General features: G+C 42.7%; 1 protein-coding gene across 2 annotated transcripts in view; it reads right to left on the reverse strand.

Annotated features, from left to right (window-relative positions):
- Window positions 1-332: 332 nt before the first annotated feature.
- LOC120995369 (gap junction alpha-4 protein-like) overlaps window positions 333-23,742 on the reverse strand; it is a 29,170-nt gene continuing 5,760 nt past the window's right edge. For both annotated transcript variants that reach the window (XM_040424518.1, XM_040424519.1), the window contains one exon: window positions 333-1,488. In XM_040424518.1, coding sequence (XP_040280452.1) covers window positions 475-1,470 — 996 coding nt within the window. In that variant the 5' untranslated portion in view covers window positions 1,471-1,488 and the 3' untranslated portion in view covers window positions 333-474. The remainder of the gene's footprint in view (window positions 1,489-23,742) is intronic.

Consider the following 23,742-nt stretch of genomic DNA (forward strand, 5'->3'; position numbering starts at 1 on the left):
TAGGATCATCAGGTATTTATGCACCTGACCAATGGCCCACAGGTGGCCTTCTGAATTCTACTGTATCGCCATCATCAGAACAGTGATGCAGTTGAATACTGTGGCCAGGGGGACAGTATTTTGTGCTGTACTGTGGTCTCGCTGGCCCTATCTGCTTGTGTTGACGCACCTTTTGTCAATTTGGACCTGCCTACAACACGGGGCCACATTTAGCTGTTTTTCCAGGGCCAGTCCACCCTTGTCAAAGTCTTTCAAGTGTTTGTTCATTGTTTTATCTGAACACCCTATGTTGTCATAAAGATATATTTCATACAAGTTCTGTACATACCTTGTTTCTAGAAACAGATATCCAATCAAGTTTTTATTTTTTTCAGGATCAGTAATAACTTAAAAAACATAATAAAAAAAGTAGGAAATAGCAAGAAAAATAAACTATGTTCAACATATTGCACTTGTAGAGTCAAGATGGTACATTTACACGTATTGTTTTTTCCAGGCAGAACTATTTGATCGGTTGGTAGCATCACAGTAAGAGTTACATTCCATGCTTGTGTGTAATCCAACGTTTAATCCCAACTCCTTTTCAGTATTGTAGTTAGCCCAGTTCTCCTCATCGGATATTTTGTAGGCAGGATGCTTATCCTTGTCCACAGTAAAAAACAAGCAAGATTTATCCAGCACTGGTGCACTAGGTGAGCTGTAGGCCTTTTCATGGAATATCTCTTGTGTATCACCTGTATATTTGGCAGACATACACCGTTTTACCTTCCTGCAAATACTTTGAAAAACTAGAATAGTCAGCTCTAGTAAGTTGAGGAATAACGAGATGAGGGAGACAACAAGCATGAAAAGGATAAAAATGGTTTTCTCCATGGGTCGAGACACAAAGCAGTCTACCTTGTGAGGACATGGAAGTCTTTCACACACGTAGTTTGGAGCCATCACAAAGCCATACAGATACCACTGACCAATTAGAAATCCAGCCTCAAATATGCTCTTAAAAATTATACTAGTTATGTATGTGCACATCAGAGCTCCCCTAATCCTGACTCTTCCATCTTCCTGAATTAAGAATTTCCTAGGTTTCTTTTCATCATGGTTTACTTGATGGACTTTTTCATCCATGACTTTATACTCATTTTCTTTATTTCTTAACTTTGCTTCCTTCCTTGATATGTAAAGTACATGACCCAGATAAAATAGGGTAGGAGAGCTGACAAATAGGAACTGTAGCACCCAATAGCGAATATGGGAAATAGGAAATGCCTTATCATAACAAACATTAGGACATCCAGGTTCTTTAGTGTTGCAGATGAAGTCGGATTGCTCATCCCCCCATACAGACTCTCCTGCTAAGCTCAGAATTAGGAGACGGAACACAAACAAGACCACAAGCCAGACTTTTCCAACCGCTGTAGAATGCTCCTGTACTTGGTCCAGCAACTTTTCAAGAAAACTCCAGTCACCCATTTTGCTTGCTTATGGTATCTGAAATTAAAAACAGAAAATAAATTCATGAAGAACAGCTAACTAAAATGCTTTCTTTGCGGTCCGCAAAAAACAGATCGGCAAAAAATACGGATGACGTCCGTGTGCATTCCGTATTTTGCGGAACGGAACAGGTGGCCCCTAATGGAACAGTCCTATTCTTCTCCGTAATGTGGACAATAATAGGACATGTTCGATTTTATTGCTGAACAGAAACACAGACATTTGGAAACAAAATGCACACAGAGTAACTTCCGTTTTTTTGCGGACCCATTTAAATGAATGGTTCAGCATACGGTCCACAAAAAAAGCGGAACGGACATGGAAGGAAAATACGCTCGTGTGCATGAGCCCTTACTGCAATTTACATCATGTACCTTTCTAACAGGTCAGAGAATACATTTTTTATGTGGGGATGGTACTTTGTAAATAGTACATACTCAGAATGGGCTACAGTCAGCAGTGGGGTACCACAAAGATCTGGTCCTATTTTTTTGGAAAATCTCTTAAATCTCGTAAAGTGTAAATTTTTACTGATGATATAAAAATTTGTAGGATACTTAAAACTCAGCTTGGTTGTCAAATATTACTGAAAGACCTAGCTGGCAGCAAGGGCAAGAATGTGGCAGATGAATTTTAATGTTGATGAATTAAAGTATCATGGAGCTTTCAAAAAGCTTTTAATATGTCATAGTGACATATTAACATTGTTTGTAATGCTGAAAAAGGACATACATCTATATAGTTCAGCCTGTTATCCAGCAAAGTTGATCCATGAAGGCAAAAAAAAAACATGAGGCGGCCTCATCAGATCGCTCATCTCTCCTATCTGAGGAGGCCACCAGATATATTGTTATTAGCATTGTCTGTTTTAGCCTATTGTATCTAAGGTCCCCTGAAGAACCAGGTTATTATAGGCACTGGAGAAACGTGTTGGGCGCAGTATTATTGAAGGCCTGGCATCAGAATAGGGCCATTGCAGGGACTCCGAAGGTTTAGCCACCGAGAAGTGGGGTTGCCCCTTTCCGGGGGTGTGCTCTGCTTGTAGGTAGGGGTAGTTAAGGGAGGAATCAGGGACAGCTGAACTGACTCCAGTGATAATCTAACAACTTGGACCCCACTTCTCAGGTGGAATCAGGAAGAATATTTGGATCTTGGACAAAAATGAATAAATGAACCCTATGTAATCTGTGGATACCCATCCATCTCAGACTGCTACCGATCTGGAAATACTGAACAAGGTAGAACTGTGAGTAAAGATGGGCTGGATATGAGATCTATATATGCCCCTTCTTAGTCCCTGATGTCAATAGAGCCTTGATCAAAAGATTGGTACCAGACCCAATATGTTTCTATGACTATATATAATATTGAGAACAGTGTAAGGTTTTATTTGGTTATATTTTAATAGTGTTTTTTTTCTATCAATTTAGTGATATTTATATAAAGACTGAAAATCCGGAGATTACTTTACAAATGCCACTGCAAGAAATGGAATTTCAGAGCACCACGTGAATAATTCCTAAAGAATAGAAATGCAAATGTGTACATAACAATCTATTTCTATCTATATACAAATATCTATTCCTATGTATAAATATATGCATACACTACTTTGAGGGACGTTTATCAAACTAGATACGTCATGTTTTCAGTGTAGAAATGTTGCACGACATGCCAATTGCAACTTTTGCGCAACATTTCTGCAACATTTTGGAGACACCACTTTTCAAAGTGGCCTATGTTTAAAGGGCATCTGTCAGCAGATTTGTACCTATGAAACTGGCTGGCCTGTTACATGTGCGCTTGGCAGCTAAAGGCATCTGTGTTGGTCCTATGTTCATATGTGCCCATATTGCTGAGAAAAATGATGTTTTAATGTACAGTATGCTTATGTAGGAGCAACAGGGGCGTTGCTGTTACTGCTAGAGGCTCTGCTTTCTCTGCAATAAGCGGGCCCTCTCCCCTTTGATTGACAGGGCCACGCATGATGATGTTTTCCCTGCGTGGCCCTGTCAAAATGCAGAGGGTGAGGCAGTTGCAGAGAGAGCTGAGCCTCTAGGGGTAACAGCAATGCCTCCATTGCTTCTAGAGACTCATTTGCATATATTAAAACCAAATTTTTCTCAGCAATACAGGCAGATACAGCATGGTTCATAATGCAAATGCAATGTAATATCATGCAATACACTTTGTACACCAGCAGAAGGGGTATGCTTGGCAGTGCTTTGCAACAGGAATGGAACTTAACATTCCACCCCCCCCCTCTAGGTAGTAGTGGACTGGTCCAACTTCTTGCCAAGGGTGGGGCTAAGCTAGTTTAGAGTAGAATGTGAGGAGTGATGGAGCGTTAGCTTCTTCCCTCGCTTCTCCAGATCGTGTGGACCATGGAGGCGGCTCATCTAGGAGGACATACAGTGGATATAAAAAGTCTACACACCCCTGTTAAACTGTCAGGTTTCTGTGATGTAAAAAAATGAGACAAAGATAAATCATTTCAGAACTTTTTCCACCTTTAATGTGACCTATAAACTGTACAACTCAATTGAAAAACAAACTGAAAATCTTTTAGGTAGAGGGAAGAAAACCTAAATAAATGTGGTTGCATAAGTGTGCACACCCTCTTATAACTGGGGATGTAGCTGTGTTCAGAATTAGGCAATCACATTCAAAATCATGTTAAATAGGAGTCAGCATACACCTGCCATCATTTAAAGTGCCTCTGATTAACCCCAAATAAAGTTCAGCTGCTCTAGTTGGTCTTTCCTGAAATTTTCTTAGTCGCATTCCACAGCAAAAGCCATGGTCCACAGAGAGCTTCCAAATCATCAGAGGGATCTCATGGTTAAAAGGTATCAGTCAGGAGAAGGGTACAAAAGAATTTCCAAGGCATTAGATATATTATGGAACACAGTGAAGACAGTCATCATCAAGTGGAGAAAATATGGCACAACAGTCACATTACCAAGAACTGGACGTCCCTCCAAAATTGATGAAAATACGAGAAGAAAACTGGTCTGGGAGGCTACCAAGAGGCCTACAGCAACATTAAAGGATCTGCCGGAATATCTGGCAAGTACTGGCTGTGTGGTACATGTGACAACAATCTCCCGTATTCTTCATATGTCTGGGCTATGGGGTAGAGTGGCAAGACGAAAGCCTTTTCTTACGGAGAAAAACATCCAAGCCAGGCTACATTTTGCAAAAACACATCTGAAGTCTCCCAAAAGTATGTGGGAAAAGGTGCTATGGTCTGATGAAACCAAGGTTGAACTTTTTGCCCATAATTCCAAAAGATATGTTTGGCGCAAAAACAACACTGCACATCACCAAAAAAGTACCATACCCACAGCGAAGCCCTCGTATATCTGTGTGAACAGAAGAATAAAAATGTTATGGCTCTGGAAAGGCAGGGAATAAAATTAAAATGGAAAATCTCAATGTCTTGAAAGGATGAAATAACAGTTGACTTAAAATAAAAATTGCAGGCATGCCATCGAATTAGGGGATCCCTGGAAAAAAAAATAGAAGTGGCCCCATGTTATAGATGGGTCTAAACTGGTAGAAGGTGGGGTCAACACAAGTAGATGAAGTCAGAATAACATAGAGCAGCACTGAATACTGCCCCAGCAGAGCCAAATACCCCAGGACAACACAATATAATGCCCCAGCAGAACCAAATACCACAGTGCAGCAAAATATACTGCCCTAGCAAAGCCAAATACCACAAGGCAACACAATGTACTGCTCCAGCAGAACGAAATACCACAGTGTAGAATAACATACACCTCTACAGAAGTTGTCTCTCTGTGTTGGTAAGTGACAGCTGATATGTTATGTCCTCCTTCTTGTGTTGTCTCTAGTTAAGATACGTAGGAGGGGGCTGAGGAGGTTAGATGCACTGACCCAGCCATACCTTCAGCATGATGCTTGGTCTTTCAGAGCTACCAAACACACAGGAGGATACAGCACTATATACATTTTACATCCAGTGATATCGCCTCTGATTTAGGCATTCTTTTTCCTCATTGTCAGCCCAGATCCCCATGACAACTTCTTTCAGCCACATCTCGTCTCTGCAGAGATTGCCACACAGGCATTTTACTGTTTATTCATAATTTTTCCATCATCCTCTCTACCCTGGTGTCCCAACAGTGTCATGCTGCTGCCACCCTCAATACTGTGCCTGCTGTGGTCTTCAATGTCCCAAATGCTATACTTCAGAATAAATAGTACACCCAGTAATAATAATGTCACAGTAATGCCCCATAGTGCCTCAGTATTTAAAGTGCCCCAATATTCCCCCTAGTAATGCTCCTATAGTGCCCCCAGTATTAAAAGTGCCCCCATAGCTCCCCTGTATTGGCCCCAGTAATGCTCCTATTGTTACTTGTATGCTCCACAAAAGGCCATTCCACTTCACCTCTGCGGTAAAGGCCACAGACCTCTTCTGGTGTATGAACTGAAATTCCTGCATTCCAGTGCAGCTGGTCTCGATGGCATCATCATGCTCCCTGAGATAACCAACCACTAGACTAGTACAGACCACTGCCACCCTACTCTGGGTCTGTACTCTACCATGCTTGTGGTTATGAAGTTTATTGATTATGCTATCTATTGTTTTTGTATGGTGTAGCACTTCAGATGGAGTCTTATTGCGTATACAATTAATGGCCCCACGATGTGTTTGAATTGCTCCTATCAATTTATTATGTACATTATTAATCGCCCACCTGGAATGGAGTTATAGATGGTTAGTATACGATATATTTACTTGTGGTTTGGAGCAGATTATAACCATTGTGGGGTACCATTATATCATATGATTGATAGAGCTATGTGTGGAGGGCTGGACCGGCAGCGTAGGGTTGACTATATTGTGAGTCCATACTGCATATTTTGTAAATGGTTTTATCGCTATTGTTTTCTATGAAGTAATAAAGAATGTATTGTGGCAATGTGAACATTGAGGTGTTGTTTCCTCAGGTTCCAGTCCGGGACTTGAGGCATGCTCATGTCCAGGGATCCTATTTAATCCTGCTACTGGATCTTGGGTGTGGCTCACTCTGGAGAGTCTTGTGAAGCAGAGTCCTGGTGAGGCTCTGTGTGAGTGGTCTCAGCCGGGTGTGCTGAGGGGCCACGAGGCTAGGCGATAGCCTGAACTTTGAGGGACGCGGTGACGCCTGTCAAACAAGGATCACGAGGCTAGAGTCGAGAGGACTACTGGGCCACAATCCCCCAAAAGGTATTGAAGTGTCACAGCCTGGAGGTTGCTGGACTGAATGGCCGAGGAAAGCCGCATTTGTGTTCCATGTGTGAACAGGGCTCTCTAGGTGAGTCAGGGATACGTTTATGTGTTTAGTTAGAGCCTAGCCGGGCAAGGGTTTGTTATTTTGTGTGGCTGTCACACGTGATAAGTTGAAGCTGCGACTTCTTAACCTGTGCTTTGCTAAAGTGTCTGAAATAAAGCAAGAGTTTGGACATAATAATCGTGTCTGCGAAGATATCTGTGAGTGTGACCCCCTGAAAAGAGACGATCCCTTACAATATTTATACTTTATGGGTGGTTTTACATTTTTGGCGCGTCATGCTCCCTGAGATGTAGCACAGGTGGTTGCAATGATTTCACTGCCTTGCAACCACGTGCACCATTCTACTGTCTCATAAACTACTGGTCTAGCGACCTGTGGCCTCTGAGGGTAAATGGCAGGGCAGTGCCCCATTGGCTCCTGTGTCCCACTGCAATATTTAACTGTATTGGATTTTTGAGGATGTTGAAATCAGAAGGGCACATGTTGACAGTAAGTATAATAGATAATACATAAGTACCTGATGCTCCCACTGTCTGCAGCCTCAATCAGGGCATTATTTACCATTTAGGCATCACTAGGTACGTGCCAAGGGTGCCAGGAAGTTGGGGTGTGTCTTCTTACTGAATTCCTTTTTATTACTGACCTCAGGACTGCATTTTTAATACTGTGACACTATAGGGGCATCACTGGAGGCACTAGGGACATTTCAATACTGGAGCACTATAGGGAACATTACGGGGGGCATTTCTTAATAAGGAAGGCACTATAGGATGCATTACTGGAGGCACTGGGGGGCATTTTAATGCTGGTGCACTATAGGGGAATTTTTTGTACTGGGGCACAATAGGGGGACATTATTATTGCTGGAGGCACTGTAGGGTACATTATTAGTACAGGGGTCACTATATGGGCATTTTAACTGTGGCACAATGGGAGGTATTATTGCTGGAGGCACTGTAGTGGCATTTTTAATACTAGGGGCATTTTAGGGGTATTATTAATGAGAGCACACTTTTATTATTATTATTATTATTATTATTATTATTATTATTACTGGGGGTATTCGATTACTGGGAGGCATTATTATTGGTGGAGGCAATTTAGGGGCTTTATTACTACTGGGGCACCATTTTTCAACAATATAGTATTTGGGGCCCTTTGGGAGCACAGCAGGCACAGTTTCGGGGGTAGCATCTAAGGCCAGTCCACTCCTGAACCCAACTAATCATGGAGCAGGAAGTAGAACGGGTCGTGTCATTATGTGTAGTGGCCAGATGTTAAGGCAGCCTGGGAGTAGGTGGGACATGCCATGTTTTTGTAAGTAGGCAGACTTCTGCATCAGATACTATAATGTGAGAGAACATGTCCATCAAAGGAGCTGACGCAGCAGCTGTCTGGAACATCTGATGGAGTATCTGCAGACTTTTCAGTTGTTCCCCCACCACTTGTCTCTTGCCTTTTCCACAGCTATTTCCCTATCTTTACTAAGAGGAGAAATCCACAGGAGACACTGTTTATTGCAGCTTGTATTCTATACAATTTAGGTGATAAATGTTTGATCGCTGGAACCCCTGTATGGACCTCACATGAACATCGTGTAGCTCTCAGTCGTTTCTATAACATCACCTGTGTGTTTTACACATATTACAATTGGCCAATTGGCATTATTACTGTGAAGGGGGCACAATGGGCATTATTACTATGAAGGGGGCACAGTGGGCATTATTACTATAAAAGGGACACAATGGGGATTATTACTATAAAGGGGGCACAATGGGGATTATTACTATGAAGGGGACACAATGGGCATTATTACTGTGAAGGGGGCACAATGGGGATTATTATTGTGAAGGGGGCACATAGAGGGCATTATAACTGTGAAAGGGGCACACAGAGGGCATACCTACTATGAGGGGGCACAATGTGGGCATAACTACTGTGAGAGGGCACAATGTGGGCATAACTACTGTGAGGGGGCACACATCTGTACAAAACTACTGTGAAGGTTGTACAATGAGTGCAATACTAAAAAGATTTAAAGTGGGGGGTGGGGGGGGGGGGGGCAAAGCAAAAAAGAATAGGACAGAATCTATAATTTTTAGCCAGGCCACTGATGATATAATGCCAGTTATGACACCTAGCTTAAAACCATTATCACTGAAAGTGCCATAAAACATAACCTTTATTTGATTTAAAAAAATATATATAATTTTTTAGTACAGACACAATTAGGGGCCCCAGATAATTCAACCAAAAACATGTCATGTAAAGAATTAATAAAACAAACAATACCTTGGGTAGGGGTTAGTATAGGAGCTAGAGAAGAGAAAGCAATCATATTCCCCCTCCCCTGCCCGACATTGTTTGTTTTATTTATTTCCCAAATTTTATGAATTTGGGAAAACACAAGCTGAGCTTGCTCCATACATGGTAGGTGCTCAATATATAATTCAACAGGCACTTGCTGGGAGTGACTACGATTGGTGATTACACCAATCATGGTTATTTAACTCCTCAGCTTCTGCTGTCAATAGCGGCTGTGTCATCTGTGGGGTTAAACAGAGAAAGGAGTTCCCTCAACCTTCTAATTGGAGCCCCTGCAGAGAAATCACAGGGCTCTGATTGGTTGCCATGCTAGTTGCCTCAAGAGCAATGCCCAAGGCACAGCTTCTCAAAAAGCCTCTCAGAATCCCATGGACTCTGATAGTATTCTATTGCAGAATATGGAAAAAGTAATCAGAAGACTGCATGTTCAAGTCCTCTATGGGTATTAAAAATGACAGTAAGAAAAAATGTTCAAAAAAGTAAAAACATTAACAACTTAAATCATCCCCCTTTCCCAAGTTTACATATAAAAATAAACAATAAAAAAAATTAAAATAACAGGTACTATTGTGTCTGAAAATGTCTGAACTATTAAAATATCAAAATATTTTTCCTGGGTGGTGAAGTCCATAACAAAAAAATTAATAAAAGTCCACGATTGTCTCCTCCATAAAATAAAAAAGTTATCTAAAGTTGTACATTTCCTAAAATGATATCAATAAAAAGGACAGTTTACCCTGCAAAAAAACAAGCCTTCATGAAGCTTTGTATATGGAAATAAAAAAAGTTCTGGCTGTCAGAAAATGTTGTTGCTAAATATATTTTTTTTCAAAGGTATTTAATTAAAGTAAAATATATTAAATAAATATAGATATTGAATATTAAAAACTATAAAAATGTGGTGTCTCTGTAATCATACTGACCTGAAGAATAAGGACGTCATGTCATTTTTAGCACACAATGAATGCTGTAATATCAAAACGCAAAAAAACTTTTTGTAATTGTGTTGTTTTTTTTCACATTCACCCCACAAAGAATTTTCTCCCACTTTCCATAAGATATGGTAAATTAAATTCTGTCATTAAAAATACACCTTGCCTCACAAAAAATAAGCCCTCAAATGTAAACAAAAAATGTAAAAAAAAACTATTTTTTAGGATTTGAGGGGCCTATGTACTGTATTTTTTCAGACTATAAGACACACTTTTCCCCCTCAAAAGTGAGGGAAAAAGTACTGCACAGTACTCACCCCTCCCTGGTCTTCTTCTGAGCCCTACTCTGCACGTCATACAGCGTCAGGCGTGCACTATGTTTATTCACACATAAGGTATAGCACAAAACGCAAGTCACTTTGCAGTCTTGGTAAGTTCATAAAGGAAGAAAGTCACCTTATCTCCTGGGTGTTAGTTCACACCTTGCTGGCAGTTCTGCCTTGCCAAGTCCATAAGCAGGCTTTAGGAGGCCTGTTTCCCCTAAACCCAGGTCTCAGCCCTCCAACTCGTCACAAGCCTCAGATCCCAACACAGAGATCCCCTCTGCTGATCCCAGCTGTCTTTTAACCACCTCAGCCCCCAGTGCTTAAACACCCTGAAAGACCAGGCCACTTTTTACACTTCTGACCTATACTACTTTCACCGTTTATTGCTCGGTCATGCAACTTACCACCCAAATGAATTTTACCTCCTTTTCTTCTCACTAATGGAGCTTTCATTTGGTGGTATTTCATTGCTGCTGACATTTTTTGTTATTAATCGAAATTTAACGATTTTTTTGCAAAAAAATGACATTTTTCACTTTCAGTTGTAAAATTTTGCAAAAAAAACGAGATCCATATAGAAATTTTGCTCTAAATTTATTGTTCTACATGTCTTTGATAAAAAAAAAATGTTTGGGTTAAAAAAAAAAATGGTTTGGGTAAAAGTTATAGCGTTTACAAACTATGGTACAAAAATGTGAATTTCCGCTTTTTGAAGCAGCTCTGACTTTCTGAGCACCTGTCATGTTTCCTGAGGTTCTACAATGGCCAGACAGTACAAACACCCCACAAATGACCCCATTTCGGAAAGTACACACCCTAAGGTATTCGCTGATGGGCATAGTGAGTTCATAGAAGTTTTTATTTTTTGTCACAAGTTAGCGGAAAATGATGATTTTTTTTTTTTTTTTTCTTTTCTTACAAAGTCTCATATTCCACTAACTTGTGACAAAAAATAAAAACTTCTATGAACTCACTATGCCCATCACGAAATACCTTGGGGTCTCTTCTTTCCAAAATGGGGTCACTTGTGGGGTAGTTATACTGCCCTGGCATTCTAGGGGCCCAAATGTGTGGTAAGGAGTTTGAAATCAAATTCTGTAAAAAATGACCTGTGAAATCCGAAAGGTGCTCTTTGGAATATGGGCCCCTTTGCCCACCTAGGCTGCAAAAAAGTGTCACACATCTGGTATCTCTGTATTCAGGAGAAGTTGAGGAATGTGTTTTGGGGTGTCTTTTTACATATACCCATGCTGGGTGAGATAAATATCTTGGTCAAATGCCAACTTTGTATAAAAAAATGGGAAAAGTTGTCTTTTGCCAAGATATTTCTCTCACCCAGCATGGGTATATGTAAAATGACACCCCAAAACACATTCCCCAACTTCTCCTGAGTACGGAGATACCAGATGTGTGACACTTTTTTGCAGCCTAGGTGGGCAAAGGGGCCCATATTCCAAAGAGCACCTTTCGGATTTCACAGGTCATTTTTTACAGAATTTGATTTCAAACTCCTTACCACACATTTGGGCCCCTAGAATGCCAGGGCAGTATAACTACCCCACAAGTGACCCCATTTTGGAAAGAAGAGACCCCAAGGTATTCGCTGATGGGCATAGTGAGTTCATGGAAAGTTTTATTTTTTGTCGCAAGTTAGTGGAATATGAGACTTTGTATGAAAAAAAAAAAAAAAAAAAATCAGCATTTTCCACTAACTTGTGACAAAAAATAAAAAATTCTAGGAACTCGCCATGCCCCTCACGGAATACCTTGGGGTGTCTTCTTTCCAAAATGGGGTCACTTGTGGGGTAGTTATACTGCCCTGGCATTTTCCAGGGGCCCTAATGTGTGGTAAGTAGGTAAATGACCTGTGAAATCCTAAAGGTGCTCTTTGGAATATGGGCCCCTTTGCCCACCTAGGCTGCAAAAAAGTGTCACACATGTGGTATCGCCGTATTCAGGAGAAGGTGGGGAATGTGTTTTGGGGTGTCATTTTACATATACTCTTGCTGGGTGAGAGAAATATCTTGGCAAAAGACAACTTTTCCCATTTTTTTATACAAAGTTGGCATTTGACCAAGATATTTCTCTCACCCAGCATGGGTATATGTAAAATGACACCCCAAAACACATTCCCCAACTTCTCCTGAGTACGGAGATACCAGATGTGTGACACTTTTTTGCAGCCTAGATGCGCAAAGGTGCCCAAATTCCTTTTAGGAGGGCATTTTTAGACATTTGGATACCAGACTTCTTCTCACGCTTTGGGGCCCCTAGAATGCCAGGGCAGTATAAATACCCCACATGTGACCCCATTTTGGAAAGAAGACACCCCAAGGTATTCAATGAGGGGCATGGCGAGTTCATAGAAATTTATTTTTTTTGGCACAAGTTAGCGGAAATTGATATTTTTAATTTTTTTCTCACAAAGTCTCCCTTTCCGCTAACTTTGGACAAAAATTTCAATCTTTCATGGACTCAATATGCCCCTCACGGAATACCTGGGGGTGTCTTCTTTCCGAAATGGGGTCACATGTGGGGTATTTATACTGCCCTGGCATTCTAGGGGCCCTAAAGCGTGAGAAGAAGTCTGGAATATAAATGTCTAAAAAATTTTACGCATTTGGATTCCGTGAGGGGTATGGTGAGTTCATGTGAGATTTAATTTTTTGACACAAGTTAGTGGAATATGAGACTTTGTAAGAAAAAAAAAAAATAATTCCGCTAACTTGGGCCAAAAAAATGTCTGAATGGAGCCTTACAGTGGGTGATCAATGACAGGGGGGGTGATCAATGACAGGGGGGGTGATCAATGACAGGGGGGGTGATCAATGACAGGGGGTTGATCAATGACAGGGGGGTGATCAGGGAGTCTATATGGGGTGATAACCACAGTCATTGATCACGCCCGTGTAAGGCTTCATTCAGACGTCCGTATGCGTTTTGCGGATCCGATCCATCTATCAGTGCATCCGTAAAAATCATGCGGACATCTGAATGGAGCTTTACAGGGGGGTAATCAATGACAGGGGGGTGATCAGGGAGTCTATATGGGGTGATCACCACAGTCATTGATCACGCCCCTGTAAGGCTTCATTCAGACGTCCGTATGCGTTTTGCGGATCCGATCCATCTATCAGTGCATCCGTAAAAATCATGCGGACATCTGAATGGAGCTTTACAGGGGGGTAATCAATGACAGGGGGGTGATCAGGGAGTCTATATGGGGTGATCACCACAGTCATTGATCACGCCCCTGTAAGGCTTCATTCAGACGTCCGGATGCGTTTTGCGGATCCGATCCATCTATCAGTGCATCCGTAAAAATCATGCGGACATCTGAATGGAGCTTTACAGGGGGGTAATCAATGACAGGGGGGTGATCAGGGAGTCTATATGGGGTGATCACCACAGTCATTGATCATGCCCCTGTAAGGCTTCATTCAGACGTCCGGATGCGTTTTGCGGATCCGATCCATCTATCAGTGGATCCGTAAAAATCATGCGGACGTCTGAATGGAGCTTTACAGGGGGTTGATCAATGACAGGGGGTAATCAATGACAGGGGGGTGATCAGGGAGTCTATATGGGGTGATCAGGGGTGATCAGGGGCTAATAAGGGGTTAATAAGTGACGGGGGGGGGTGTAGTGTAGTGGTGCTTGGTGGTACTTTACTGAGCTACCTGTGTCCTCTGGTGGTCGATCCAAACAAAGGGGACCACCAGAGGACCAGGTAGCAGGTATATTAGACGCTGTTATCAAAACAGCGTCTAATATACCTGTTAGGGGTTAAAAAAAACACATCTCCAGCCTGCCAGCGAACGATCGCCGCTGGCAGGCTGGAGATCAACTCTCTTACCTTCCGTTCCTGTGAGCGCGCGCGCCTGTGTGCGCGCGTTCACAGGAAATCTCGCGTCTCGCGAGATGACGCATATATGCGTGACTGTGCGCAGCGCTGCCACCTCCGGAACGCGATCCTGCGTTAGGCGGTCCGGAGGTGGTTAAAGGCAGCTAGGTTTTGCCAAAACCCCGGACCGGCACCTGAGATCCAGTCCGGTGTTTGACCCCACCTGGCCGCCAATCAGTCCAGCAGCACACACTGGGAGTAAAACACCTGTTTTCCCAGACAATACCCTTCACTGTGTCACAGTACTTTTCATGACCCCGACACACCATGGCAGTATGCAGTGGAGATGGAGGCAGGGAGACAATCCGAGTCCCTTGCGCAAATGGCCAGATGCATGCTAAGTTGCTTGCGTAGTGACAGCCGTATTATCACCATTTGGCAGAGGGATGACTACTGGATCTCCACCATGTTAGACCCTCGCTACCGGTCCAAAATGGGGGCCTTTTTCCACCCGCTGAGAGGGAGGAAAAAACTGAACTACTATTGAGACATCCTATGTAGTCAGTTGGCTGCTGCGTATGTGCGCTATCGCCCATCTTCACAAAGGTCTGACCGGAGGGAGGGGTCCTCTGCGCTCCCGCTCCACTGCCATGACTGCTGGAGTGGGGGAGGGGGGCAGGAACAGCAGCAGCTCTATTAGCAGCAACTTAAGTCTGGAGTCTCTAGCTAGTACTTTTCTTCACCTGCCTACTGAAGAAACCACCCAGCAGCAGCAGGACATGGAGCAGAACCTGAAACAGCATGTGGTAGCATACCTGGGCTGCACTCTGCCACCCCAGATCCAAGATCCCCTGGCAGCTAAACTTGATTTGTGGCCGCAACTGGACGAGTTTGTCCTGGACAAGCTTTCCTGCCTGGCCAGTAGTGTGGCATCAGAGCGGGTGTTTAGTGCAGCGGGGGGCATAGTTACCCCAAAGAGAACTCGCCTTTCAACACAAAATGTTGAGACTGACCTTTGTAAAGATGAATCGGACATGGATCAGCCAGGATTTCCATAAGCCAGTGTAGTGATGCATCAGACTAGATTATTCTGGGTTCCACAGCAAAACATTGTGAAAAATGAACCGTTACTTCTGTCCACGTGCTTCAGCCACTATTCTAATGCCGCAACCCACCTGATGCCACACACCTGCTCATCTGCTGCCATCTTCTCCTACTGCCACTATCTTGTGCTGTTACTGCCACTGCAGTTGTCCCCCGCCTCCCCACTCTGTGGCTGGGCCACTATGTTGACTCCTCTTGCTGTTGCCACCCTCCCCACTATGTGACAGGACCACTATGTTGGCTTTTCATGTTGTTGCCATCCTCCCCACTCTGTGACTAGGGGCCATTATCTTGACTCCTCATGCGGTTGACAACCTCCCCATTCTGTGATGGGCCCACTATGTTGACTCCTCTCACTGTTGCCACCCTCACCACTCTGTGATGGGGCCACTAGTGTCCCTGTTTGGTCACAAGTAGCCAGAAAGGGAACAACCAACAAAATTTGGCTACTTTTTTTTTAAAGACAAAGTGCCACACTTGTCCATAGGCTGCAGTTTAACTCAATTTAAGTAAATGTGACTGACCTGCCACCAGACGCAACCTGTGGACAGGTGTAGAACTATTTTGGGAAAACAGCAGCCATGTTTTACTTGGACAATCATTTTGAATAAAAATGCATTGCCCTTTAAACAAAATACTGATGTTGCATTGACAGGATATATCTAGTATTTCTAGGGTATTCCAAGATAATTCAGGTTTTAGCCCCAGTGAACAATGTATTTTTAGTGGGCCACATACACCTGCTACATACTACAAATGGATGTTTTGTGCAGATTGTCAGTGCAGATTTTACCCTTTGCAATGCAAAGGATGAAAATTGGGGCAAATCCATGTCAAGATCCACAAAAAAATCTGCATGTAACACGTGGATTTTGGTGTGGATTTGGTGCGGAAAATCAACGTAAACTACACCACCATGTGCATACAGTAGATTTTTCTTTTAATGAACCCTGCTGGGAAAAATGTTTTGGGAACGGCATAAAAGAGGCATGTTTCGTGGTACTGCTAAGTGTCAGTTCCTCCCTATTATTTATGGAGCTTTTGTTTTTAACGAGTCAGCTCTGAAACTGTATAAATACATCATATCCTTCCTGAATGAGAACTTTGTGAGCACAGAAAGGAAAGACAAATCTCAGTTTTTATCATGTTCTGCTAAATTACAAGTTTTGTTACATGCTATCAGAACAAGCACCACAATCAAAGCCAAAAGATATAGTCCACAGTACATTAAATCTGATGATACACTAGTGGCATCTACAAAGCATAAGTCATACTCTGCGTTATAATGGCCTCATCTACATTGCATACATGCAGCATACATTATGTGAGAAAAAATATGTACTGGCAGAAAATAGGGATAGTTCTTTGCATTGTCAGGTTTTTGACCCAGTAAACGGCAGTATACACAGTCAAAACATCCTGGTCATGTTCGGTCCGGGAAATGCGCCATCAGCCGGACCAAGCACGCTCATGTGAAACTGATTGAAATGTGGTTTAGCTCATTAAATAAGGGTAGTGTAGGTAGGTAGTGTTTAAAATGTGTGGGGTACATCCACAAAACCCATAAAATGCAGCTCAGATACGAGGTGACCGGGATGGGAGCTACTGCTTGTGTGCCTATGTGCGCTCCCACAGTCCTGACCACCAGTGAGGCTGGCACTTATTCCTATAATGTGCAAGCACGGCCACCACTGCTGGATTAAAGGGTGGTCGTAACTAGAGATAAGCGAATTTATGAAAAGCTCGATTCGGCTGATTTCCCGAATTTTACAAAAAATTTCACTTTGTGACGAATTACTTCATACATGATCGCGGCGACTGAGTGAAAAAACTGTGTGAAATTAACCTAAAAAAAATAAATAAATCAAACTTACTGCCCCCATTTGCTCACGACGGGACGGCCACCACCATCTTATTTGTAGATCTGGAGTGAAATCTGGAGGAGCTAAGTATGAATTTTTTTGTTTTTTTACACTATTTCAGGTTAAATCGATTCGCTAACATGAAGCACAAGGAAAGTCGGCTTTGAGGCGAATTGAATTTATCCTGAAATTCGGATAGAATTCCACAAAGTGGAATTCGATTCGCTCATCTCTAGTCGCAACCCCTGTATACGAGCAGTGTATAATGTGATGGAAAAACTTATCACAGTGGCATATACACAGTGTTTATGCTGTGTGTAAATGTATCTTGAAGAGATTTTTTTAGGATTTAAATATGAATAGCCTTTCCTAAGGATATCAATTTCAGATTGGTGGGGTTCCAAACCTTGGCACCCCCATGACCAGCTGTTTTACGGAGTTACAGTGCTTGAGTGAGCGCTGCAACCTCCTCATTGTGTGCATTGCTCCATACACCTTCATGCTGAACATTTAGTAGTGGCTGCTGGGTATTGCATCTTTGACCCCTTCAATTTAATGAGACAAAACTGCAGTACAATGTGGTGTCAAAAGAAGGGCTTTAGGAGCAATGTCAACAATGAAGAGGCTACCGCACTAGCATGAGTGCCGCAGCACCTTTAAACAGCTGATAGGCTTTTACTTTTTCCTTATGAATGTACACTGAACAAAAATATAAATGCAATACTTTCGGTTTTCCTCACATTTTGCATGAGCTGAACTCAAAGATCTGAAACATTTTCTACATACACAAAAGACCCATTACTCTCAAATATTGTTCACAAATCTGTCTAAATCTGTGTTAGTGAGTACTTCTCCTTTGCCGAGATAATCCATCCCACCTCACAGGTGTGTCATATCAAGGTGCTGATTAGACAGCATGAATATTGCACAGGTGTGCCTTAGACTGCCCACAATAAAAGGCCACTCTGAAATGTGCACAGTTTTTCCTTACTGGGTGGGGGTCAGAAAACCAGTCAGTATCTGGAGTGGCCACCATTTGCCTCATGCAATGCAATACATCTCCGTCGCATAGAGTTGATCAGGTTGTTGATTGTGGCCTGTGAAATGTTGGTCCACTCCTCTTCAATAGCTGTACGAAGTTGCAGAATATTGGCAGGAACTGGAACACGCTGTTGTATATGCCGATCCAGAGCATCCCAAACATGCTCAATGGGTGACGTCCGTTAAGTATGCTGGCCATGCAAGAACTGGGATGTTTTCAGCTTCCAGGAATTGTGTACAGATCCTTGCAATACGGGGCCGCGTATTATTATGCTGCAATATGAGGTGATGGTTGTGGATGAATGGCGCAACAATGGGCCTCAGGATCTCGTCACGGTATCTCTGTGCATTCAAAATGCCATCAATAAAATGCACCTGTGTTCGTTGTCCATAACATACGCCTGCCCATACCCTAACCCCACCGCCAGATCCACAACGTTGACGTCAGCAAACCACTCACTCGACGCCACACACGCTGTCTGCCATCTGCCCAGAACAGTGAAAACCGGGACTCATCCGTGATCAGAACACCTCTCCAATGTGGCAGACGCCATCGAATGTGAGCATTTGCCCACTCAAGTCGGTTACGACGACCAACTGCAGTCAGGTCCAGACCCTGATGACGATGATGAGCATGCAGATGAGCTTCCCTGAGATGGTTTCTGACAGTTTGTGCAGAAATTCTTTGGTTATGCAAACCGATTGTTGCTGCAGCTGTCCGGGTGGCTGGTCTCAGACGATCATGGAGGTGAACATGCTGGATGTGGAGGTCCTGGGCTGGTGTGGTTACACGTGGTCTGCGGTTGTGAGGCCGGTTGGATGTACTGCCAAATTCTCTAAAACGCCTTTGGAGACGGCTTATGTTAGAGAAATGAACATTTATTGCACGGGTAACAGCTCTGGTAGACATTCCTGCAGTCAGCATGCCAATTGCACACTCCCTCAAACGTTGCGACATCTGTGTGCTCTGAGCATTGACCACCAAGGAAAGGGCTAGGGCAGTGGTCGGCAAAGTGCGGCTCGCGAGCCACAAGCGGCTCTTTAGACCCTTGAATGCGGCTCTTTGGTGCGGGCTCCCACGGCGAAACCAACCCATCCTGCGCTACAAAGGAATCTTGCCTGTGGGACGCATTTGCGTTCCACAAAGCAAGAGAGGGTGTGTTGCTCCTGCACCGGGTCCAGAGTCCTGCCCTTGCACCTCTGTCACTGACCTGACATCAGTGACATTGCTCCGCCTCTCCCTCTCCTCAGTTGGACAGTGACCAGCAACCGCACGGCCCGATGTGGGCGGAGCTATAATAGCCCCGCACCCTTTTCTACCCCGATTCCTGCAGCCTGAACCATCCAATCTTCCATGCCCAGCAAGCTAAACATCAGGTGTATTGCCAAAACTGCACCATTGATGTGAGTAGCAGGGGAATTACTGTGGTTATATTCAGCTTTCCCAGACTGTGCACATGTGACCTGCAGTACAGTAGGAAAGCTGGGTGAATTATATCATGAAATGTCATCCAGCTTCCCTGCTATCCTGCATGGCACAAGTGCAGAGGCATTAGAGTATGGGGGAGAGGCACAGCAGGAAAGCTGGGTGTCTATATATGTGTATTGTATATGTGTGCGTCCATGTATGTGGTGACTGTGTGTATGAGTGCGCCCCTGTATGTGAAGAGTATGTGTATGAGTGCGTCCATGTATGTGTGGAGAGTGTGTGTATGAATGCATCTATGTATATGGTGAGCGCATGTATGAATGCATCTATGTATATGGTGAGCGCATGTATGAATGCATCTATGTATATGGTGAGCGCATGTATGAGTGCGTCCATGTATGTGGAGAGTGCGTGTATGAGTGCATCTATGTATATGGTGAGCACATGTATGAATGCAGTAAAAAAAGTAGTAAATGAGGCGCACAGGAACACACAAAGACCAAGCAGAGGTGCACTCAGTAAAGTGGACTCACCCAGTCCACTAAAAATAACGTGCAACTTGTGATAAATGAACTGGGCACTCTCAGGATACAGGGATCACACAGATATTTATTAATATATAAGGCAAAAAACGACAATAAAAGAGAGAATATGGCCCTCCTGTAGGAAAGCTATGTATAAAACAACACTTGCTCACTATAACCGGCACTCTGACTCTAGATGGATATTATAAACTACACATGGCATATTCTAACATTAAAACGACAATAAAAAGGTACATCATAGATTATTCACACAATAAAAGAATCGCACAATTAAAACGCATATATATCGCAAATGCTGAATTTTTACTGGGAAAACTACAATTGCGAGTTGTTCCCCAACTCACTGGCGAAGTTCTGAAGCTCCAAGGTAACAGTTAGAGGCACCGTGACGTAATAGTCCCACAACAAAACAGGTATAGCGGCGTCCCGCTCTATATTCAACCAGTAGCGTCCCACTGGGCTAATAGCATTTGAGTCTTGTTAGATCTCTTGTCAGCAAATATTTGATGAAAAAGATAGTCTTACCGGAAAGGTTCTCCTCACCACTTCGCTGCACACCGTCGCTCTGCTGGGTCGTGTTTTTAATTACCTCCAGGCTTTTTTGAGCGGTCAGGTTGTTAAAATCCCACGTAGGTAAAAGTTTGGCATGTGCAGCCCGGTCTCTGCTGTAGGCTGTCACGGATTCTTTATACTTGAACCTTATCGTGGTGTTTAGCAGTATGGTGCGAGGTTCCGGCACTATCTATTGGTCCTCACTCCTTAAAAATTCGGGGTCCTGTTAGAGCTAGACGCGTTTCGGGGCTTAAGATTGCCCCTTCCTCAGTAGCTACCAGTCCCCCTGAAAATGCTTCCTTTTATAGTCCTAGACTACTTCTTCAAAACCCGGCATGGATCCTGACCGGAATCTGGACCCACAGTTTACTGGAGCTGATGTTTGCTCCTAGAACACATGGAGCTTTGTTTCTTTTATGCTTCCAGCATATTGAGTTTATAAATAATAGTGTTCAATAACCTACATCATGTTTATACAAAAACTATTAAAAACACATCAAAGCAATATCAGTTTTAAAAAATATTCATACCAGTAACTTATCTCTCTCTGCTGGTTGTATTGCACCAAAAAACACATCTACACCCATGCGGTTCTGGTGCGTTTTTCATGCGTTTTTTTTTTTTTTTTTTCTCTTTCCCTTTTATAAAATAAAATATAACAAAACATCTGTTCATGCTCCCTACTGTCTGTTGGGTAGTGGACAATACATAACAATTAAGTCTATAACTTCAAAGTGATAAAAAACAGTCGCTTAAGAACATACTTCTAAAAATACAAAAATTCATCAATCAATACCCCTAATAAGACGTTTCAATATAACTATTTGGGTCTTGCCATTCGATACTTCCAATATTTTCAATATTCCGTAAAGTTGTAGGAGTGGGGGGATATGTGAGGAAGGGAGTGGGAGCCCACTGCCAAGGACCATCCCACCTAATAGACAAAGAAGGTTGGGTTGGCCTTCAGCAGGGGGCACCCACCCCTGCTTTAGAGAAAACCAAACAACTCAAATTCTGCATTTAGCCCTCCTGGGAGTAGAGTGTTGAGTTCGAAAATACGCTGTGTCTCCAACCTTGACATTTTGTTGATATGGTTACCCCCCCTCCAATCTCTATTCACCTTATCTATGGCCGCAAATTTCAGACCCTTTGGATTTTTATTATGTACTATTTTAAAATGATTGGATAAGGAATGTGTCTCCAATCCTTTTCTGATGTTGGCCATATGTTCAGAAATTCGTTTTTTCAATGTCCTTTTCGTCCTCCCCACATATTGTTTTCTACAAGGACATTCTATGATGTAAATTACATCAGTGGAATTACATGATAGAAATTCTTTAATTGGGTGTTTATACTTGTTGGTAGTGGAGATAATTTCACTGGTTTTCCGTGGAAAATCTGTATTTTTGCAGTTACTGCACTGCCCACATTTAAAAAAACCATTAATGTTTGCCCACCCTTGGACTGAGCACCCCTGCTTGCTTTGCCATTTGATCGTTGGGGCTACTTTATTACTTAAGCTGGGGGCTTTCGTAAATGTAATTAAGGGATTCACAGGAATGGCAGGGCCTACGGTTTTATCCTTTTGTATTAGGTGCCAGTGTCTCCGTATTATTTTTTGTACCCTTTTATAATCACTACTAAAAGGTAAAACCATCCGTATTTCTCCTTCCTTCCGTTTTTTATCTTTTTCTCTATCTTCTCTTTCCTTAAAAAAATCTTCCCTCTCCATATCCCTAACCTTGTTAAGGGCTCCTTCCACGAGACCCACAGGGTAATTTTTCTCCAGGAATGCATCCTTCATTTCTTTTGCTTCGGTTTCGAAACGCTCCTTTACAGTGCAGTTGCGCTTTAACCTCCGGAATTGGCCCTGAGGTATATTTGTTAGCCAACTCGGGAGGTGGCAACTGCTATATAAAATATAGCTGTTCCTGGAGGAAGGTTTCGTATAGGTACAACATTTCACCCTACTTTCTTCCACATAAATGCTTAGATCTAAAAATTCCACTTTTTCAGTACTAATGGTTCCAGAAAATTTAAGATTATATTCATTAAAATTAATTGCTGCTAAAAAAATGTCCAACTTCTCCCTTCCAGACTTCCATATAAAAAATACATCATCGATGTACCTTTGCCAGAGCACCAGGTCCGTCCCCAGTCGGGGGGCGATGGTGTGCTCCTCCCAATTGGCCATAAACAAATTGGCATAACTGGGGGCGAACCTGGTGCCCATGGCAGTGCCCTGTGTTTGTAAATAAAAGTCCCCATTAAAATTAAAATAATTATGGGACAGTATAAAATCAATGCCATCGGTTAAAAATTCTATTTGGTCATGGACCAATCTGTCTTCTAGTTCCAGTTGAAACCTAACTGCTTCTATGCCCTGTCTATGGTTGATGACTGTGTACAAAGATTGTACGTCTAATGTACCCATCAACCAGTGTTCCTCAAAAGCCATATTTTCAATGGTCTTGATCATTTGAGTGGTATCTTTCGTATAGGAGGGCATTTTTTTCACTCTGGGTTGTAGCAGTACATCAATGTAGTGGGACAAGTTGCATGTCAGAGAATCAATCCCTGAGACAATAGGGCGCCCTGGTGGATTGATCGCATCCTTATGTATCTTAGGTATTGTATAAAATACCGGTACTCTCGGAAATCTATTGAGTATAAAATTGAATTCTTCTTGTTTTAGGAGAATGGGTGCCCCCTGCTGAAGGCCAACCCAACCTTCTTTGTCTATTAGGTGGGATGGTCCTTGGCAGTGGGCTCCCACTCCCTTCCTCACATATCCCCCCACTCCTACAACTTTACGGAATATTGAAAATATTGGAAGTATCGAATGGCAAGACCCAAATAGTTATATTGAAACGTCTTATTAGGGGTATTGATTGATGAATTTTTGTATTTTTAGAAGTATGTTCTTAAGCGACTGTTTTTTATCACTTTGAAGTTATAGACTTAATTGTTATGTATTGTCCA

Source organism: Bufo bufo, chromosome 3, assembly GCF_905171765.1.
Source record: "Bufo bufo chromosome 3, aBufBuf1.1, whole genome shotgun sequence".
Taxonomy (NCBI): Eukaryota; Metazoa; Chordata; class Amphibia; order Anura; family Bufonidae; genus Bufo; species Bufo bufo.